General features: G+C 36.8%; 3 protein-coding genes across 6 annotated transcripts; 2 read left to right on the forward strand and 1 right to left on the reverse strand.

Moving 5' to 3' along the window:
- The first annotated feature begins 1359 nt into the window (after positions 1-1359).
- Positions 1360-6092, forward strand: LOC114735712 (putative L-ascorbate peroxidase 6). Of its 3 annotated transcripts, XR_003739288.1 has the most exons (11): positions 1360-1535; positions 1628-1745; positions 1944-2071; positions 2175-2245; positions 2408-2450; positions 2549-2645; positions 2939-3022; positions 3318-3439; positions 3755-3821; positions 4739-5126; positions 5550-5882. XR_003739288.1 is itself a non-coding variant. In XM_028923431.1 (10 exons), the coding sequence occupies exons 1-10, from the start codon at positions 1385-1387 to the stop codon at positions 4839-4841; spliced, it is 984 nt and encodes a 327-aa protein (XP_028779264.1). In that variant the 5' UTR covers positions 1360-1384; the 3' UTR covers positions 4842-6092. The 3 variants fall into 3 exon arrangements, 2 of the variants coding, with proteins under 2 accessions (XP_028779264.1, XP_028779265.1); XM_028923431.1 differs by having other exon boundaries at positions 4739-6092; XM_028923432.1 differs by having other exon boundaries at positions 1428-1535; positions 1949-2071; positions 4739-6092.
- Positions 6093-8763: 2671 nt separating this feature from the next.
- Positions 8764-13203, forward strand: LOC114735710 (protein WVD2-like 5). 2 transcript variants are annotated; one of them, XM_028923429.1, is made up of 9 exons: positions 8764-8971; positions 9769-10055; positions 10341-10580; positions 10732-10772; positions 10888-10956; positions 11088-11187; positions 11290-11361; positions 11447-11557; positions 12288-13203. In XM_028923429.1, exons 2-9 carry the CDS (start codon positions 9786-9788, stop codon positions 12801-12803), a joined length of 1419 nt encoding a protein of 472 aa, XP_028779262.1. In that variant the 5' UTR covers positions 8764-8971; positions 9769-9785; the 3' UTR covers positions 12804-13203. The 2 variants fall into 2 exon arrangements, with proteins under 2 accessions (XP_028779262.1, XP_028779263.1); XM_028923430.1 differs by having other exon boundaries at positions 9780-10055.
- A 2025-nt stretch (positions 13204-15228) lies between these two features.
- On the reverse strand, positions 15229-18670 carry LOC114735717 (EIN3-binding F-box protein 1). The gene is made up of 2 exons (XM_028923440.1): positions 18408-18670; positions 15229-17925 (listed from the first exon to the last, which is right to left on the reverse strand). The coding sequence occupies exons 1-2, from the start codon at positions 18430-18432 to the stop codon at positions 15980-15982; spliced, it is 1971 nt and encodes a 656-aa protein (XP_028779273.1). The 5' UTR covers positions 18433-18670; the 3' UTR covers positions 15229-15979.
- Positions 18671-20391: the final 1721 nt, after the last annotated feature.

Below are 20391 nucleotides of genomic sequence, written 5' to 3' on the forward strand. Positions count from 1 at the left end.
TGTTGAAAGTTGAAATTTGAGATACAAGCATTTACGTGCTGTTAAATGTGGCAATTTTGTGTTCCACAGAATTGCCAAAGATGGAGAAGAAATTAAAAGAGCCGACCCTTATTAAAAACACAGCTAATTAAGTGCTTAGTGCTGACTCAATTGAGGCAGAAGACAAGTCAATCTCAACAACCATTTATCATCCTGCTTGTCTGTTGAACTTATGCCTAATTACATTTTGGACTTTTCTAATCTGTCCCTTGTGTTATGGACACTGTGGAGACTGCACTATCTTTGATCATACTCAATTAAATCCTAATCAATCCTCTCCACTCAAACTTCTAAGGCTTCTGAAACGAGAAAGGAAATATATATATATAATCAAACATAAACATAAATGCCCTGTGAAGCGTCAGTGGGTTTGGACGCTTGCATATTCTCATTAGCTGTTTAAGGATTAGAAGCTTCGATCCTTTATGCGCCAAATGTTTAAAATCCTTGCGGCTAGTCCATTCCTAATGGCTCGTTTGTTTGCTGTCGTTAAATTCTTCATTTTCTAACAGACTATCTGATGCTATGCATTTTAGTTTTTATTTAATAAGCTTAGAATCCATTTTTTCCCCTGCCAACAAGCTTTGAATCCGATTAACCGCATCAACGATTTTGACATGTATCCACAAAAAATATGTACTCTCTTTAATTTTTAATATAAGATGTTGTTTTACTTTTATTTTGATCCTAAATATAAGACTCCAATCTGTTTTGTTTATCATATTTATTCATTTTTTCAAATATAATTCTTCTAATAATTATAGTTCTAATCAATATACTTGATTAGTAAGGTTATTTTAGAAAAGACAATACCTATTTATTACAAATAACTAACTGAACTTATTTCTTTTATCTTTTCAAATTAGTCAACTAGCTCTTATAATTGGACCGGAGGTAATATATAATTTATAAATGAGTTAATATAATTTTTGGTTTCTTAGATTAGTCTTCATTTTGATTTTAATCCCTCAAGTTTTAAATAATATGTTTTGATCCCTCAAGTTTTTCCTATTTTGATTTTGATTTCTCAATGTTCAAATGATCGGTTTTGATTCTTCAAATTTCAAATCATAAGTTTTTCATATAAAATATTAGTCCCTATAAGTTTTTCATATAAAATATTAGTCCCTATAAAAATCCTTTTTGAAAATCATATTCTTTTTGAAAAATCATACTAAATGTTTAATTTTGCACGCATATTTTTTGGATAAAAAGATAATATTCCAAACTTTAAATGACCTGAGCGGGGTTCCCTCGTGCTGGCGCGGATTAAAAACAAAGACATGCCGAGAAGGCGCTAAAGCGGTGCAAGGGGGCAATTCATTCTCTGCCGTCCATTGGTGATATGGATTCAATTTTCTCCATCTCTAGCCATTCTCTCCTTGGCTCTACTGTTACCTCTTCCTTCTCCCAAATCGATTTTCCCGCCAAATCACAACGGTCGTTTTCGGCGACGCCCAAGTTTCGCTCACACAGGGCCGACGAGTGTGCTGCTGGTGAAGTTATCTTTCTGAACCTTGCTTAATTTTTCAGGATTCGAATATCTCCTGTGTGTGTTGCGTTTGCAATTTACGTCCTCGTATCGCAGGTCATATCGCCTTATCTGCTTCAACTAGCGGAAGGAGAGGGCTACTATTTATGGCCACACTTCCATGTCTTCTTCCTTTAACTCAAATCATGGATTGTCATGGAGCAAGTGCGATCGAGTAAGCTGAGCTTTCTGTTTATGGTTTTTCTTTATCGGCTTTAATTTCTTGACTCTGGCTAGAAAATGCCTTCCGACCTTCCTCCCTTTCAACAAATGAATACGATTTGTAGTAAGTTCCATCCAGCTAAGTTTCCCTTTTGCATTATCATGCCGGATGGATGCTCATTGCTGTGCTACTCTTTTATTCTGATTTAAGGTCAGGTACAAAGGAATATCTGCTTATAAAAGAAGAAGTCCGCAAGGTATTGTCGAAGGGAAAGGCAGCAGGTGTGCTTCGTCTGGTTTTCCATGACGCTGGGACCTTTGAAATGGATGATAATGCAGGTTCGCATCTGAGGGACGTTTCTCCCCAAAAAAAAAAAAAAAGTTCTTGTCTCATGCTTATTCGTTTCCTGGTATAAATAATTTATATTTCGTGTCATTGCAGGTGGCATGAATGGTTCTATAGTCTATGAACTTGATAGACCTGAAAATTCTGGACTAAAAAAATCTATAAAGGCATGTTTCATCTGTCTATTGTTCCTTATGGCCCCTATTTTTTCCGTAATAACATGATTGTATCTTTTATAGATGAAGTTAATCGCTTGTGCATGAACAGTGAATGCAGATTAGTCTTCTATTTTATATGCTGGCTAATGCCATGGTGGATATATTGTGTAGGTTCTGCAAAAAGCGAAGACTCAGATAGATGCTATAAAAACAGGTCATTATTGTTTTCTCTGTTAACAGGTGCTAAAACATGTGCAGTAATTATTGATTTGATCCAGGCCAACAAATTTTATTTTTGGTTTTCTCTATCAGTGTCCTGGGCAGACATGATTGCTGTGGCTGGAGCTGAAGCAGTTTCTGTGTGTGGGGGACCAAAGATCCCAGTTTCAGTTGGCAGGCTAGATTCATTGTAAAGTGCCAAGTGCTTAGCTTGTATGCAAGATGTGACTACCAATTTGTTTTTACCGTTGTATCCCACAAATGATCAGTTACATGTGAACTTGATGAAATGGATTCAGATGCTTTCTAAAATTGATGTTCAAGCCTATTATATGGATCATCCTTTTTCAATTAAAAAAATATCGTCCTTCTTCACATGAGAAGAAAATGGTTTGATGGGATTTAATTCATGGATTGTTTACTTACAAATGAGAACCAGATTGTGTGCCTTCTGCTAGTAATATTCCATCTTTTTATGGATAGGGAGCCAGATCCGGAAGGGAAACTTCCTGAAGAATATCTTGATGCTTCTGGTTTGAAGAAATGCTTCCTGAGAAAAGGCTTTTCGTAAGTAGGAAGTCCCATTTATTTTGGCATTTGCCGTGTGTAGTGGTGATTGCCTGTAGTTTTCCATTTGATGTGACCTTGAAGGACAATAAAATGAGTTGATGCTAAGTTCTGATTTTTTTATTAGTTACATACTATGAAAGCAGTGTTTTGATTATCCATCATTTATTATGGATTCTTGGTATGGGTGAATCTGACATCTTGAAGTCTTGATCTTTACCAGAGTAACAAAGGAAATTTATTATTTTACTTTGCTTGTGTATTATTGATTGATGACGGGGCTTTTCTTGCCCAGAACACAGGAACTAGTAGCGTTGTCTGGAGCCCACACGCTTGGTAGTAAAGGTTTTGGAAGCCCAACTTCTTTTGACAACTCATATTACAAGGTTCTTCTGGAGAAGCCATGGACGTCTTCAGGTAAAGTAAGAAATTCATCAAATTAATTTGAAAGCTTGTTTTGGTATTTTGAGAGAAGTTGCTACCAGCTACTATTTTCCAAGTCCTGCAAATGAAGAAAAGCAAAAGGAAAACGAGGTATCAAGTAGACTTACTACAGCATCAATGGTTAGCCTGCTTTGGGTCATAGTGTACCAATCATCCTACAAAATGAAGATCATTCCATGTCATCACACACTCATTTTCTGTGTGGCCGGACATACTCATTACCTAAGTGCTATTGTCAATAATTTTTGTTGTTGTTTTGACGTTCTTCTGCTGTTCTCTTCTGTACAGGCGGTATGTCAGGTATGATTGGCCTTCCTTCAGATCACGCACTTGTTGAGGATGAGGAATGTTTAAGGTTCTCGTCTAAACACTGCCTTCTTTTTCTTTTTTTTTTTATCCCCGGGATTAGAACAGGGCTAAACTAGCCTTGTAAGATATTGAACCCCCAACCTCCCCCAAGCAAGGAGATTGCCCCTAGGGCAATGCGCTCATGTGCGTCTAAATACTGCTCTAAACCACCCATAATATGTGGTACTTACCTCAGATCACTCACTCCTAGTTGTTACAATTACATTATAATATATCAATACCAATATAAAATATAAAATCTATAATAAGTCATGCTATCCATAAGTTATAAATAGTTCAATTTATTTCACATGGTCCATACACTGCGTGGATAAATGTGTTTACATATAGTATAAAATGTTAGGGTTCTTTATGATAGTATTGAAGAATGATTTTATTTTGCTGCTTATATATATATTTTTTTGGCTCCTGGTTGAAGAATGAACTTTGAATGAAGTTTACTTTACACGCCGGTTATAAGTTAAAAATAATGAAAAATAAGAAATATTTCCCACTTTCCTTTCACTCCACTAAATAATCATATATGCAATTTTCCCATCAATCGAGCAAAGTATGAGTACAGGAACTTGAACTTGTTTTTGCCAATTCTTCATCTGTAATACTCTGTTTATATTCCTCCTCATTTATTTTCTAGTTCAAATTTAAAATATCAGTTTGTTGGGCCGCATGTTTCAAGTGCTTATAGAATGGTTGGCTGTTGGGTCAGGACTTTTGGGGCTTTACGCTTTTATTCATTAAAGCAGTATTAAGGTGCGGACAAGAATCTTCTTGTCTTCTTCTAAATGACTGAAAGTCAGTTGCACATGACACTCAGTTGCCCTTATGCACCTCATGCATTTGTCTCTGCTAATTATCCTAGTATTTTAACATGCATATCTCAAGAGACCCGCATTTCTTGCACAGGTGGATTAAAAAATACGCGGACAATGAGAATATGTTCTTTGAAGATTTCAAGAATGCGTATGTGAAGCTGGTGAATACTGGTGCGAGGTGGAAAAGCTTGTAAACTATGGAATTTGATGTTCCATGAAAACTGTTATGAGCCGGTGATTGTGCATGATGGCCATAATGATTTGGGTTATGTACTGATGTGGTTTGAAGTGGCGTGAATCGCTGAAGATCTTATTTGGGTTCAGGGACCACGGTCTTCTTTTCCCCCACACCTAAACTCGACGGCTCCTCAATACGTCCCATAATCTGTTCTCTTCTATGGATTGCAAACAATGAAAGAAACCAAAAAGTCATCTCTAACAAAAGCATTTTCTCATCACATCGCTTTCGTTTACAAAAGGTATGTCAGTTGTGCATCCGCTTTCACATCCACCAGTGAAAGCACTCTCTTCTTGGGGTTGATTCCTTTTTTTCCCAAGGCCATAAAGTTTGATACTTATATTTAGAAGAAGCCCCATTAACTGCAGAACCTAGCCCCTGAGTGCTATACTCATTTGAGGGTAGGCTTAGCGTAGCTTATTACTGATGTTTTTGTTTTGACTGTTACTTTCAAGAGTTGATCTTGCCATTTAAATTTAAAGAAAAAAAATAAGAAGAAGAAGCCCCATTAAGGAAAACCGCCATTTCTGCTGGTATGCGGCATAATTTGTCCGGAAACTTCTATGTTTCAATTTGTGGGATTGATCATTAGGTGGATTCAACAATGTGGACTCCAAAAGCACTGTCAAAAACCAAAATTGTACCACTAATAACGCTTTTTCAGGATATTTTATCACTATGGTCAAGCTCGATCGGGGAAGAAACATAGGCTGATCGACAGGTTAACAAATTGCAATAAATGGCATCACGATTTTGTCACTAGAAGTGGGAAGTTGCCGGCTTGTCTCAATGGAGTGAGTTACGCCGGAAGCGAGATACCCCACCTCTCGGGGGAATAGTGCTTCAAATGGACATTTTATTATATCTATAAGCATCTTCAAAACAGCTGTTTGATTGCTTCTCTCTCTACTTATGACATGACAGTGGTACTGGTAATTATCATGGGACATGAACCTTGTAAATGTGGCTTGGTAGCAATTCCATGTACAATGGTGCATGATTGAGGCCTTCCATTGTGACCCACCGAACGTCTATAATCAATTGCCCCGCTGGTGGGGGATGCCCAGATGTCACTGAGAGGGAGTTTGGAAGAAACAAGAAAAAAAAAAGTAAAAAAAAAAAACAGTTTTAAGAAGTGTTTTCATGCTCATAGGAGCAAAAATTTTCTCATATATTTGTTTCGTATATTGTAAAATTATTTTTAAAATCACTATTTAATTTCTAGTTAAACACCCTTGAAAGGAAAAATAATATGATATCTCAAATAAATTAGGGATGGGAATAGGACAAAATGTTAGTGTCACCAGTTATGAGTTAGTAGCAACCTTGCACTTGGCACGGTCTTCTGTCATTGCACCTTATGAATCTACCTTAGCGCTTGTTGTGAGGCTTATTCGGAAAACTCAACTCCTAAGCTGTTATTTTCGGCTTGGATCCGGCGAAGAGAAAGAATTTGCATGCTATTCGTAACATTCTTGTTCCATTGATAGGATAGGTCTCAGTTCTACAGTTCCATGGCATATAGATGAAACAGCTCAGGAATAATGTTGTCGTGGTAAAAAAAAAAAAAAAAAGGTGGACGAAGTTGATATTATTATCTACTCTCTTAAATATTGACTTTATTAGTTAGTGACTCGAAAACAATTATCATTTCAGCCAGCAAAAGAAGGAAAAAGGCGTACGCTGTGTGAATAAATTAGACTTGGGCGCATTATGGGAAAATCCATCACAATAGATCGTCGAGTGTTCAATAATTCGTACATCACATAGCTTTCATAACTTCGTCGCAGCGACAGCTTCCCAGGGAATGGTTCAAACGAATGAACTCAGAGTTGAAGGGACTGTCTGTCAATAATTAATGAATGATGCATTTGGCATCGATGTAAATATTTCCCCCGATAAAGACAACCAAACGATTGCGTAGGAAACTGATAAATTATTACATACTTATCCCTCCCACGTAAGCCAGTCTTTATCATTCCCCCACACATGCTTTGAAGATCCCAGTGATAAACACTTGAACGTTTGCATATGTGCGTCGATTCTTTTCTTTCCTTCGTTTTTTTCCCCCGCTTTTTTCCAATTTTCCCTTTTCCTTTTTACAGTGTTGGATATATCTCATAGTTGTGCCTTTCGCAGGATGTACAATATGGCGCAGAATATATGAAGCTCTGAGAGAAAAACAAGAGTGAAAATAGCCTTGGAAAGTTGAGAAGGTGGGGCCAAGCAAATGTGGGGCCATAAAATGTAAGACCCCAAGGAAAGAAGCACATCATAATTTAGTATCTAAACTTGGTTTCCTCATGGCTTTTATCATGAGAAAACTCACCAAAATAGTTGTACTTGGAGTTCCATAAATAATCCTAAACTTTTCTTAATTGTCAAATCTTTTCTATGAATTGAATAAATTGAGAATTTTGTATTTTTCACTCTTTTTTAAAAATTGTTTTCTTTTTGTTCAAATTATCTAGTTTTTTTCCTTCTCTCATCGTCTTTATTTACTCATCTTTTATCCTTCCTTTCTTTATTCATTGTACATAAAAAATATGAAACCAAGTTTATTCGCTCGCAGTATTTGTTAACAAATCATCTTTGCTGACAAATTCCCACGTATATTGCTTAATTAAACTGGTTATAGAATTTTAAGTGATATAAAAGTTAAATTAAAATATTTGTTGTTAGGGAGAATTATAAATATATCAAGTGTTATGCAGAAGATCTAAAATCTCTTAGTTTGGAAAGTTCAAGCAAATAAAAATTAATTAGGCGCATTATCTATGAGTATAACTAATATGTGTTGGCAAAAAAAAAAGGTATAACTAATATAATAATTTTTTTTGGCCAAAACTAATATAGTAATATAACTAACTCGGTGAAATGCATGAAAATGAAATCTTCGTCTAATTGATTTCAAATTCAGGTTAATTATTATGTGCAATATTTTAAGTTCATAGTTTTGAAATCTGTGCTTAGCATTTGACTACCCAATTCCCGCCCGTGCTTTTAAACTGAATCCTTTTCATCTTTGTATTTTTTTAAATAACGCGACATGTAAAAATGTGATTATGCATGCGATTTATATTTCTTTCTTTCTTTTTCTGGCGAGATTCATATTTCATTATTATACTTATTCATTTACTATTTTAAATTTTTAATACACTCGCTAATTAGGAAGAGTATTCTTTTTAATGCATCAAACAAAAAAATTTCGGACTAGATTGCCCCGGTAAAAGATGCGAATTTCAAAGTTTTATTTTAATTTCATACTCCAATTCCACGAAACCGTACTATTTCGATACTAGTATTTAAATATGAATATAAATAATTTCCATGCAAATCCCTAGAAATTTGTGCAATGCATGTGATGGTTACGTTAAGATTTTTCAAAAAGCGCTAAGGTGAAACTGGCACCGAAGAGAAAATAATAGAATTAAAGACAAATGCATGGAAAATGGAGAATACATTTTTAAAGGAAGACATTATTAAAAAATTGTTCCAATACAAATAATTAAAAATATTATTTTAAAAATTAAGATGTATTCTTAGTAAGCAACAAATTTATTTTGATTTTTATAAATTATTTACTGAGTCCTATATTAAATATATTCAGCGTTTCTCATTTTTATTTTTTAATTTTCCCGCTATACAGAGGCGAGGCCGTGGCTGTTTTAGAAAGCGCATTTTTCGTGAAAGCGCCGAAGCAGTAAAATTTTACTTAATACAAAATTCTATTTTTTTTAACCTCTCTCTCTCTCTCTCTCTCTCTGTGACTTGCCATTTACAGAGGGCGACTTTTGGAGGAATTGGATTTGAAAACCGCTGGTATATACAAGGCTCCTCTACCTTACACTCTTCCTTCACTCGGTTCAAATATTTTTTATACCAAAAAAACAAAAAAGGATAAATTTATCAGAAACATCTACAGTTCAATCTTTCGGATCTCCTCCCTCGGGCTCGGATCCTCCAATCGTCATTGCCGTCGTCGGTGCCTTCGCCTGTCAGATCTCTTCAGTGCTCCCCAAGTCTCTGCTCTATTCGAAGCTTTGCTCCCTTTTATGGCATTTTGACTGTCGTCAGCTTTGCAAGGTGAGGATGACAGTGTGGAGTCTGTACTTGTTAACTACTGGGCTTATGGTGTGACTGCTCGGAACTGAAAGATGAAATGAGATTTCAATTTCTTTCTTAATCTGGGCTCTGTGTCCTTGTGAGATTGGAGTAATCTATCGATTTACTTGTTCTATTTTTTCCCGCTATCCTTCTTTTATCTTGTGGCATTGTTTTCGTAAGTCGAGATCAATGCTTGTGGAAGAAATTTATCAATTTGGGAATGCAAGTTTGTTGACCGAAGCCTTATTGATACTGAAGTTTGCTGGTCTTGCTTATCTCCCATATTGTTAATCCTGATATGCTCAGCTTGCCTACTTATAGACCTCCTATTTTGAGGATATTAGTAAGTTCATACTAGTGATTAGGTACTTGGTAGCGCGTGCTTCGTTTTGTTGCTGAAAAAATGTGGTCGAAGCGGGCAATTTGGTGCTGTATGTTAGGTATCTGCAGAGCGAATCCTGTTGAAATTCCTGCCCATTCATTAAAATTTTTCCCCTTCCCAATTTGTACACGCGCTTAACAGCCTATTGTCTTATGATCCCAACTTTGTTCTTTGGCTAATAGAAGAAGAATAAGTTTGAGTCTTGTGACAATACAATGGAAATTGGAGAATGGGTCTTGACGCATTATGAAACTATCCTCGGAAAACATGAGAGAAGATTTTTTTATATAAACACCTGATGCATGGTAGGATATGTGTTGTGCGAATATAATTCATACTCCGTGCCTCTTCGTCTGTCTGAAAATTTATTCAAGCAACTAATTCGCTGCTGCAGGTAATTTGTAGTTGTGAATGATGGATCCAAGCAATCATTCACCTGTTGATGGCCTTCTAGTGGTTCATCAAAATGGTGTTCACGAGGAACCTTTTAACTCCGGAAAGGGCGTTCTCTCAAATGATATAGACCTCGATATTGCTGAAATTATAGACACGGATGCTTTAAATGGGAAATTTGAAAATGTGGTCCAGTTGGATAATACTGCTACCAATGACTTGTCTGTGGGAGAAATAAAAGAAGGACCAATTGACAATATGGACAGCAGCGACGAGACTATTTCCAAGGTGACATGCAATTCCCTTTTGGGCTAGACTTGGATGCAGTTTCTTATATCCTTTTCCCCCACCTAAAATGTAATGACTGCATGATTTTCCAATGGACATGTGATTAATATACAATTTCATTGAGAAACCATACACTGGTTTGTTAAAGCAATGCACTTGTGATTTTTTGATTGAAGGATCAATGGCTAAGATATAAACAGTTGCTACGAAAATTTTCCTCTAGCTGGCTTTGTCGAGTTCTCAATTTCATGTTATTTGAATCTCATTTATCTGTTTGGGTTCTAGGAAGAGAAAACCAATGATCAAATAAAACAATCAAGAGCATCAAAAGTTCCTGTTAAGCAAAAGAATGGAAATACCCCAAATCCTAAAGGCATTCATGCTAGTGGGCCAAGAAAAAGCAAAGATGGAAAAGATGAAGAGGCACTATCTGCTGTTTCAAATGGTAACCTAGCCTCAAAAACTCACTCAAGACAACCGATTAAAAGTAAACCATTCAATGAAAAACAGACTCAAGTGTCCAAGGTAAACTCAGTTCTTACTTTTAGGTTCATACCAAATTTATTGAAGCACTCAAAACATTTTGCTTCCCTTTGTTCCTTTTATCTTTATTTTTGGTGTTCTGAAAATTACATATTCACCAACCCTGATAGCTTTTACACTTTGTTTCTCCTAGCATTCTGGAAAGTCTGATGCAGCATCTTCCAAAGCACCCTTGTAAGTAATTCTAATAATTATTTGTGATTGTTTTCATGATTCATCGTTGTAGCTAGAGGAAGAAAATTCTATGATACAGAGAATTGATCATGATAAGTGTTATTTATTGAATTAGGGAGAAGAAAACGCCAAAACTATTGAATAAAGAACCCCTTGATGAAGTTAAAGGAGAAGCAGAATCCTCGTATCCTCTATCTCTTCGTTGATTTATGTGAGATGTGGGGAATTACTTGTAATTTCTGTATGGTTGTTTATTTTAGTTCATGTTTTTTGTGATTCTTTTGTATTATTTCTTCTCCTTAATCCACTTCCTAGGACTACCATTGCAGAAGATACCAAACCCCGTAGGGTGGGAACACTTCCTAATTATGGATTTAGTTTCAGGTGCGGTGAACGAGCTGAGAGAAGAAAAGAGGTGAATGTTTTGATACTTGATTTTCCACATAATCTGTTGCTGTGGAGGTTTCTTTTGCATTCAGTTTATAAGTTTAAAGGAAATGGTTTCTTTTCTGGACAGTTCTACTCTAAACTTGAGGAAAAAATTCAAGCAAAGGAATTGGAGGAAAGTAACTTGCAAGCAAAGACCAAGGTGATGATTTGAATACGTGAGCAAAAATTTAACTTGTAGATTTTGGCCTTTAATTGCATGAATCTTTCAATTATTTTATTTATAGGAGACTCAAGAAGCTGAGATTAAGATGCTTAGGAAGAGTCTAACATTTAAAGCAACCCCAATGCCAAGTTTTTACCAGGAGCCTCCTCCTCCAAAGGTGGAATTAAAGAAGGTCGGTCTCTACAATTTTGTGTACCCATGCCCCTGTTTGTACTTAGCATTAATTGGTTGCTTTTAAGCCATATTTCATATGTGTACCTATGCATTTATGTGTTTTTATACTGTGACATAAACACACGAGTCCTCATGCACGGACGCTGGCTTCAGAGAATCAGAGCATATAACTGGCCAAACTCAGTACTTGTTTTGTTTAATGGAAGTTTCATCTTACTGTTGGCTCTCCATCGATTATCTTCTGACTAATTTAATGCCTCATTTTTTACGGCCCTTGATCTTGAATGACCATGTCTCTTTTAGCTTGTTCTTAATACATTCATATTTGTTATAGTTACTAATCACCTCCCTATTTGTGGTCCTTTTTTCTGTGTGTACTGTGTATTGGTGCAACCAGACGTTAAGTTCTGCTGATTTTACTTGAGAGTTGGATAGCTTTTGGATAATGATGCTCATACCAATACATGTTTAAGTGGGGCTCCTCAATGCTTTTGACCTCATATCTCTTATGATAATGTGTGGGTTCAACATTGCTAATTTCAAAGTGATGCCAAAAGCTCTATTTTATATGGTTTTTTTTTTTGGTCATTGGTGAATGGGAATTATCCCTCTTGCTGTGCTATTTGAAGGCTTTCATTTTGCGCCAGCACTGGTCTTGTTCTGTTTGGATGCTTGTCTGTTATCCCAACCATTTGTCTTTTCATTGATCTTGGATTTTATTGATGTAGATACCAACTACGAGAGCAAAATCTCCCAAGCTTGGTCGAAAGAAGAATTCAGTCAATTCAGAGTCAGAAGGAAGCACTGGCAGCAGTGGTCGACAAGGCCGTTTAAGTCTAGATGAGAGCCACAGTAAAGATACGCCAGTCCAACAAAAGAAGCCACAGAGGAAATCTCTTCCGCCTCGACTGCATGCTGAAAGGACCAGTTCTTCCACCTCAAAAACTGCAAGCACTTCATCCAAGGCAATGCATCACGGCAAGACCTCCTCATCCAGTGTAAAAAACAAAGATAGCACCTCATCCAGTGTCAGCATGGAAGAGATAACTGAAATTGCTGCCGGAAATGAAGAGAACAGTACCTTTTCCAGTGAGATAGGCGAAGCTCCATCCTACATCGAAGAGCCATCTGCAATCCTCTCAGGCAAGCCCGGTGAAGCAGAGTCCCATGTGAACACTGACATAGTGGTTGAAGAGCAGCCTCAGCTATCCTTGGTGCTAGAACCCATTGTGGCAGAACATTAAGACAGGAACAAAACCGCATATCCACTGTCACAGCTCCTGTTTCAGCTCATTAATATTAGAAACGCATGGGTAAAGATTATTTGACATAAAGGGTTGATGATTTGCTTCATAATTATGTCATCTTGTTCATAGCAGCGTTGCTTCTTTGAATTCCTATGCTCAGGGCTGCGGTTTTGTTCTTATGGTTCTCTGGCTTGCTTGCAACAATGTATGTAACTTCTTCCCAGCTCACTCGTTTGTCATTCTAGCATGCACCAGTTGCCTGGTTAGCTAAAAGATTTGGGGGGATTTTTTTGATGAGTTCTGAATCACATTTTGGTAAATTGACATTGTCAAATGAAACAAGCTGTTTGTGTTGTGGAATCCCATTTGCCAGGTCATGTTTCGGTTTCCGTTGTAACCTTCATATTCTCTCTTTACATTTTATAGTACCCGCCTCCCTCCTTCCTCTAAGTTCCAAGGCTCTAAGTTAAACGCCCAAACAAAAAAGGGCGACCAACTAGATATATAATCTTGCTTCATTCTAAGTTCCAACTACTAAAAATAGGAGACTGTCCTGTGATCCTTTGCCTTTTTTCCCCTTCGCCATCACTGAATCAAAGTTTTAGATAAAAAAAAATACATAAATTTAAATGGTTAAATTTTGATCTGAACAGATTACCAACGCAGACTATTACTATAAAAGTTAATGAGTAAATTTACCTAGAAAGTAAATTTATTGAAAAGTTTTTACTTAGAAGTGTTTGACATCTTTTTTTTTTTGTGAACAAATTTGTCTAGAAAATTTAAAATCGTAGCAATATTGTTATTAATATTTTTAATGATAGAAGACAATATTATTATGATTTTAAATTTTCAGAACAAATTTGTCTCCAGAAAAACTTCTGAATATCCAACATTCTTTAGTAAAAACTTCTAGGATAAATTGACACATTAACTATTGTTATAAAATAGATTTTTTTTTTACTACAATTGTGTTTGAATCAAATTTTAACAGTTTAACTTTACATATTTTTTATGTAAAACTACATAACATTTTTGTATAAAATGTCAAATATCAATTATTGGAATTTTGATCCAATAACGACAATAATTACAAAAGGGAAAAGAGAAGGTAGAGAAGAGGAAGGGAGAGAAGATCCGTCACACTTGTTGGAGCGGGTGAATCGACATGCTTCATGCTTAAGAAATGCAATGCATTCATCCAAGTTTAGGATAAGAATAGGTAGCAGCCGCTGACCTGGAGAGACCAATTTCAGTTCGGAGCCATCCCGAGAAACTACCCCACTCCCTCATCATTACTTCATCCAATGTCACATCTCCCCTAAGTTTGCTTTGACGCCAGGATTTCGAGTCCTGATAAGCCTAATCTTGCCCATATCCATATCCAAAAGACATTGAGAGGACCGTAACTCCTACTTTCACTTGAAGAGTGTTTAGTAATTGTCAAAAATACTTCTTAATATTTTTTTGTAAAACAAACTTCATAAACTATAAAATATTTTTTAAACTATAGTTTGATTTCCATCCAAACATCTCTTTGGTTGAAAAATTGTTCTATTTGTAAGTAATATGCCCACGATTTAGTTTAAAAAGAGTGTTTAGTGAAAACAAAACAATAATTTAAAAATAATTTTTCAATATACAAAATTTATGAAAAAAATTTCATCTCAAAGTAAAAACACTTTCTAAAAGTGCTTTTGAAAGGATTTAAACACCCCCAAAATTGCTGCATATCCAAGCCATACAAGACTACATTCTCATGTATGGGTGATCCGTGTGGAAGAGTTATGCAGCAAACACGGAAACAATGGGTTGACGAGAGCCGTAGATTCTTTGAACTAGACAACTCATAACCCCTACAAAATTGTTCCCAAAGACTCGTCAACTCGTATCTGAGGATGATCAATCTCTGAATTACACAGCAGGTATGATAGCAAATATCCACCGAAAATAAATCATAATTGGATATGCTGATCTTGAGAGATTTCCTGGCAAATTACATGATGGATTGTGTCCGCCACTAGACTTACTGGGCAATCCTTTTTTGTGCCCTTGTTCAAAATCAAAGAGAAGCTCCGTGTGTACAGTCATGCGAACAAAAGATTAAGCAAATACTCCTCCAGTCCTAATTATAAGACCCAATTGACTTATTTGAGGAGATTAAGAAAGTAAGTTAAGTTGGTTATTTATAATAAATAAGTGTTGTTATTCCTAAAATATCCTTGCTAATTAAGTATATTGGCTAAAACTATCATTATTAGAAGGATTATCTTAGGAAAAAAATACATAAATATAAGAGAGAAAATGGATTGGGTTTTATAATTAGGACCAAATAAAAAGTCAAATTGAGTCTTATAATAAGGACCGGAGGAGTATTATTTTCTGGGACAACAAATAAAAAGCTCTCAAGTGCAGGCCGGGATTTAAAGAAACTCTAATTTATTCATAACTTCTCAGGGATAATAATACAATACAAAGGGCAGATGCTGGTATCTATAACATGTATGAAGTTGCAACTTGAGAGTTCACCAAAAAATGATGCCGAATTAAAAACAAGGGCTAGGTGAAAAAAACAACCCTTTCCTCTAAGAGGTGATGGTTGTGATGGCAGACTCGTATAACTAGCTGCCATGGCCATAGCCTTGAAGACAACAGCATCATAAACACCGAACTGACAAGCAGCAACCACAAGATCATTAGATAACCTGCCCTTCGAATAAAACTTAGGCCCAAATCATCAAGATTTGGTAAACAACACTGGACAGACCCTGGATACAGAAGCTGTAAAAACTTGCAAGTGGAAATTTGACAAAGACGGGGGCAAAACTGACGTAATGTCGGGCTAAAAACATCAGATGCCAACACCACTAAGAAACTCCTAACTCCAGAACCCCGTAACTATGTTCTCACAGAAATACAGCCACTTAGAAGATGACATCCCGTTAATGGGAGACAAAACTTCGAACAGGTTTCCTATAAAAGGATGGAAACCTGCAAAAAAGATGCCTGTATACCCTGGAAAAAGAGAACAGAGTACCTGGAAGACAAGACCCATACAATGGACCCAAAAACTACTATGAAACAATAACATCAAGACTGTCTAAAAAACCTCCTACTTGGTTCAATCCACAGCACTAGTTCCCTCGTCTGCGAAGAGAGAATCACTTTTTCGCTCAAGCAAGGATGTCACACCTCCAGAGCTGTTCCGAAAGCTTCCCAGTCGTACGGCTGTTAATTGCCTTGCAGTTACGGATATTTAACCCCAGAAGAGTCTCACCCAACTTTCGCAAAGCAGGCAGGCTCTTGTTTGAAACAAGAGAGCAATCAGACAAGGACAGGATCTGCAAATGGAACATACTACCACCTGCCAGGGCTGTGACACCAGCATCAGTAATTGCAGACCCTGACACATCCAGATCCCAGATCAATGGGCAGTTCTCAGCAATTGCCATCAAGCTAACATCACTGATCTTTTTACAGCCATCAAGATTAAAGACCTCAAGAGTCAAGCCATGCTTAGTTGCGATGGAGGAAACTGCTTTATCTGTCAAATTAACACACTGACTGAGATTAACTTTTACCAGACCAGCATCAGAATTCAAAAGCAATGCAAGGAACCCTGAATCAGTCACTCCCTCAAGTCTGCTCAATTCAACATACTGCAGCTGAGGGCAAAGCTTTCCCACTAAAGCCATTGCAGCATCACCAAAACCGGGACAGTTACAAATAGATAGAGACTGCAGTGATTGGCAAGGAGATACAGAAGGCAACACCAAATTCTGAGCCTTAATCCCAAAGCAGCTTATAAGTGCAAGGGCCTTCAATTTGACACAACAATTGAAAAGGACACCGAAAAACCCAACCTGGGTGATTCTATGGCACTCCTCCAATTTTAGGCTCTCAATTGATAAAGCAACTTTGGAAAACGAGGCCAGCCCATAGTCTGATAGGAACGCACTTTTACAGAGATACAGATGCTTCAGATTTGGGCAACCCCTTCCTAAAGCATCAAGCCCAATATCTGTTACTCCTTGACAGGATGCAACTGAGAGTGAATTTAACTTCTGCAACCCATGGCCGTTACCCATGAGCCAGAACCCTTTCTCACTAACATTGGGAAGGCATTTAAGGGCAAGATCTGTAACTGCCTTGCCATAATGTCCAATAACTGCTAAAGAGAGGTCAGAAATTGTCAGCGCCTCAAGCTTCACCTTTGTCAGAAGAAAAGAAGCTGAAGAAAAAAGGCTCGCAATTCCCTGATCACCAACATGAGTGCAATTTTTTACTGATAAGGATCTCAGGTTAGTGCTAAACTGCCCAATAGCTTGTAGACCATCATTACCAATTCTCGGACATGATTCAATTGATAACTCAGTCAGGTTAGGGCAGTTCTTTGCAACTGCAATCAAAGCCTTATCAGATATTGTGGGACAACAGCAAAGATCGAGCTTCTTTAGCTGAGGACATCCACTAGCAATCTCAATCAGGCCTTCATCATCTATCGTAGTGACATTCCAAAGAGAAAGAGCCTTTAAAGAAGGGCATCCATGCGCAACTGCCCTGAGACCAAGATTAGTCACTGCACAACCTGAATCGCCTCCACGGATTGACAGCTTTCCCAATCCGCCACGAGAAGCAGTCCCAACAGCAACAGCCGCAAGTCTGACATCGGTGGCCTTCTTTCCTTCCAAGTCTCGGGAGAGGCATCCGCCACCCCCAAATTCCTCAACATCAGCCTCCTCTCCACTAACATCATTCTCATAACTTGTCTTCTCATGGCTGCAAATTTCATCCTTGCTAATGTTACTTAGGAGCCAAAGCCAGCGCTTGGAAACACAGGCAGCTAAGCTTCTCTCTTGACCTGTGGGCAACCTTCGGAAGATCTCAAAGAGGCACTCATCTGGCAAATTTTCAATGGATGTTTGCTTCTTCTCGGCCTCAAACAATTCTCCACTGAGAGGAAATGGATCATTGATGTGTGATCTCTTCAATGAAGCACTGATACGTGATCTCTTCTGAGGTGGAAAGTATAGATCAACATGACGACCAAGAGACAACAACAGACTGGGCTCCTTGGGGTTGGCATATATTGACCCCCCGGGGAAAAAATCATCAATTCCTGAGAACGCAAGCCGTACACCAAGTCAGAGAAATAATCTAATGAATATAAAGCATAAGAAGAAGCGTAAATTAGGTTAGAGGCAGGGCCAAAGAAAAAAAGTGCCATGGATCACCCAAAAAAACACGATTTCATCAGACTAATCGACAGATGTGCTCAAAATTAGAACACTGAAACGACACACAACTCCAAAGATCAAGTCTTGCAGCTAATAACATTCACATCCCCCGCTGATAGATCTAAAGCAGCTAAAAGCCCTTATGCGAAAACAAACACTGGAAATGAAAGCCTCACCCACATGATCAACTACAGGTTTAGGAAAATTTAGCAGAGCCAGGCAATTGAAGAAAATTTTTACCCATCAGGACAACTAGGTTCAGGGATTATTAATAAATCTTGAGAAGAAAAAAGTCGAAGCAAACTCATCAAAATAACAACTAAACACACTATTCGGAGCTTAATGTGATGAAACCAAGACTCACCAGTAAATCCAAGGACTTTTGACATGGGTACAACCCAGAAAACCCCAGGAGGTCAAATCTGCGTTGCTCTGCACCAAAGAACCCTCGAAAGAGAGCGAAAAAGCTAAAGCAGAAGAAAATTGAGGCGTAGACGGCGATAAACAACTGCGGAGAACAGGAACGCATGAGAGAGCAGAGCTAGAAGGTCATGAGAACCCTAATAATAGGGCAAAAAAGGGAGGCGAGAGGGAAGAGGAGAGGGACACGAACTAATGAAGAAGATATGAATGCTGAAGGGAAGCTTTTATTGGAAGTGGAATTACGTAACGGGAGGCGACAATTCACTGAATGAGTTTTCCCATACATTGCATCTGCGCACTCAAGTGGGGCCGCTTTATTAGTTTATTATTATTTTTTTTTTTGGTTGACTAGTTTTTTAGTATTATTTTCATTACCACAGGTCCTGCTTAATATGAGAATAGCATGTATACAACTGTAATAAAAATTTTTTACATATTTATTTTTATTTTATATATTTCTGTAAGTTATAATTAAAAAATTATTTATAGGATCTATTTTTTTAATTATAATTTATGAAATATAAAATAAGTATATGAGAAAAATTTTATTTTAATCTACCTAAAATATGTTTATAGGTAATTTTCAACGTTATCTCAAATTAACTTATGAGTGTTATATAACTCTAGTTTTTTTTTTTCACCAAAAAGTTAAACTACTTATTATAGTAACCCAATTACAGCAAACGCATGTTAACTCTTATTTTCCCACTACATTTGCCATTTTCCCTGCTTTAATAAAAATATCATTAACGTGTGTTTTTTTTTAAAAAAAATAAGCGTTTAGTTTTTTGATATCTAAAATATGTGTGTAATTTCCTGCACGTAAAAAAAGTACTGCGTCGGATAATTATCAATTGAAAAGTTATGAACGATTATAATTATAATTTTTCATTTTTTAATATTTGAATATCATTAAATGGGTAAAATAAGGCAGCAAGGCAGAATTAGGAAGGCGGCGTTTTCTAGTCTTGCGTGTTGCTTATTACCTCTTTCTTTCTTAACTTTTATAATACAAATACTCATGTTTGGATTGAAGTGCGAAGGAAACCTTAGGGATGAATAATGTGGGAAAAATTTGTTTAAAAAATATTGTGCGTGATTGGATTTGGGATGGTGAATTAATAAAGTGAAGGAAGTCAAGTCATGACCTAGTTGATAAAATAATAATTAAAAAAGGGGGGCGTAATTTTCTTGATGAGGTTCCCAGGTTCATGAACCTTTCCTCGCCAACTTTGTCAGCTTTCGAATGCTTCAACGTCACTTCATAGCTTTCAACCTTTCACTTTTGCTCCGTGTCTTGTATTTTCCAGCATCTCATCTACATCCCTCTTTTTTACAAAAAAATCTAGTCGTATTGATTACAGCTGTTCCTCGTCTAAATTTTTTGACCAGGTCAGAGGAAAAATTACATACAGTCAATATCATTAAACAAGTTCAACATGTTTATTTATAAAATAATAATATGCACCATAGTTTACGGTATCAACTTATTTTATTTTGGTTATAACTCAAAGTATTTTCAAATTATTTTGGGTTTAAGAATAACCTTACGATCTAGCAGTATTAAACAGTTTTTCATATAAACAGAAGGTCGTAATTCCATTATAGTATCTATTGATATTTAAATTCACGGTTTTATATTTAAGAGAGTCTTATAAAGGAGTTGGCTAGCCTTAAGCGGGGTTAACTTTTAATTTTTTTTTCAGTTTTTAAAATTTAAAAAATTTATCAAAAAGAAATCTGCATAAAAGTGATGCTTTAAATTTTCCGCTAAAAAAAGAAAATTACTGCTGAGAACTAACGTCTGGGAAGAAGAAAAATGTTGGGATTCAATGAATGAAAGGGAGGCGTGGGACACGTCAAGTGGGGTTTGATGAAGGGGCAAAGTGTCCCTTCTCTTCCCGGGGAGCCAGCCTACTGGGCTT

This window comes from Neltuma alba, unplaced genomic scaffold, assembly GCF_004799145.2.
Source record: "Neltuma alba isolate B1F8T4 unplaced genomic scaffold, ASM479914v2 tig00013249_pilon, whole genome shotgun sequence".
Lineage (NCBI taxonomy): Eukaryota > Viridiplantae > Streptophyta > Magnoliopsida > Fabales > Fabaceae > Neltuma > Neltuma alba.

Bases quoted from the DNA above. Each gene is read 5' to 3' on its own strand.
- LOC114735712 (XM_028923431.1), top strand. From the start codon at position 1,385: ATGGATTCAATTTTCTCCATCTCTAGCCATTCTCTCCTTGGCTCTACT. The intron at 2,451-2,548 runs GTCATTATTGTT...TTTCTCTATCAG, and splicing joins GATAGATGCTATAAAAACAG to TGTCCTGGGCAGACATGATT. The intron at 3,440-3,754 runs GTAAAGTAAGAA...TCTTCTGTACAG, and splicing joins GAAGCCATGGACGTCTTCAG to GCGGTATGTCAGGTATGATT.
- LOC114735710 (XM_028923429.1), top strand. From the start codon at position 9,786: ATGATGGATCCAAGCAATCATTCACCTGTTGATGGCCTTCTAGTGGTT. The intron at 10,056-10,340 runs GTGACATGCAAT...TTTGGGTTCTAG, and splicing joins GCGACGAGACTATTTCCAAG to GAAGAGAAAACCAATGATCA. The intron at 11,188-11,289 runs GTGAATGTTTTG...TTTTCTGGACAG, and splicing joins GAGCTGAGAGAAGAAAAGAG to TTCTACTCTAAACTTGAGGA.
- LOC114735717 (XM_028923440.1), bottom strand. From the start codon at position 18,432: ATGTCAAAAGTCCTTGGATTTACTG. The intron at 17,926-18,407 runs GTGAGTCTTGGT...TTGCGTTCTCAG, and splicing joins AAAAGTCCTTGGATTTACTG to GAATTGATGATTTTTTCCCC.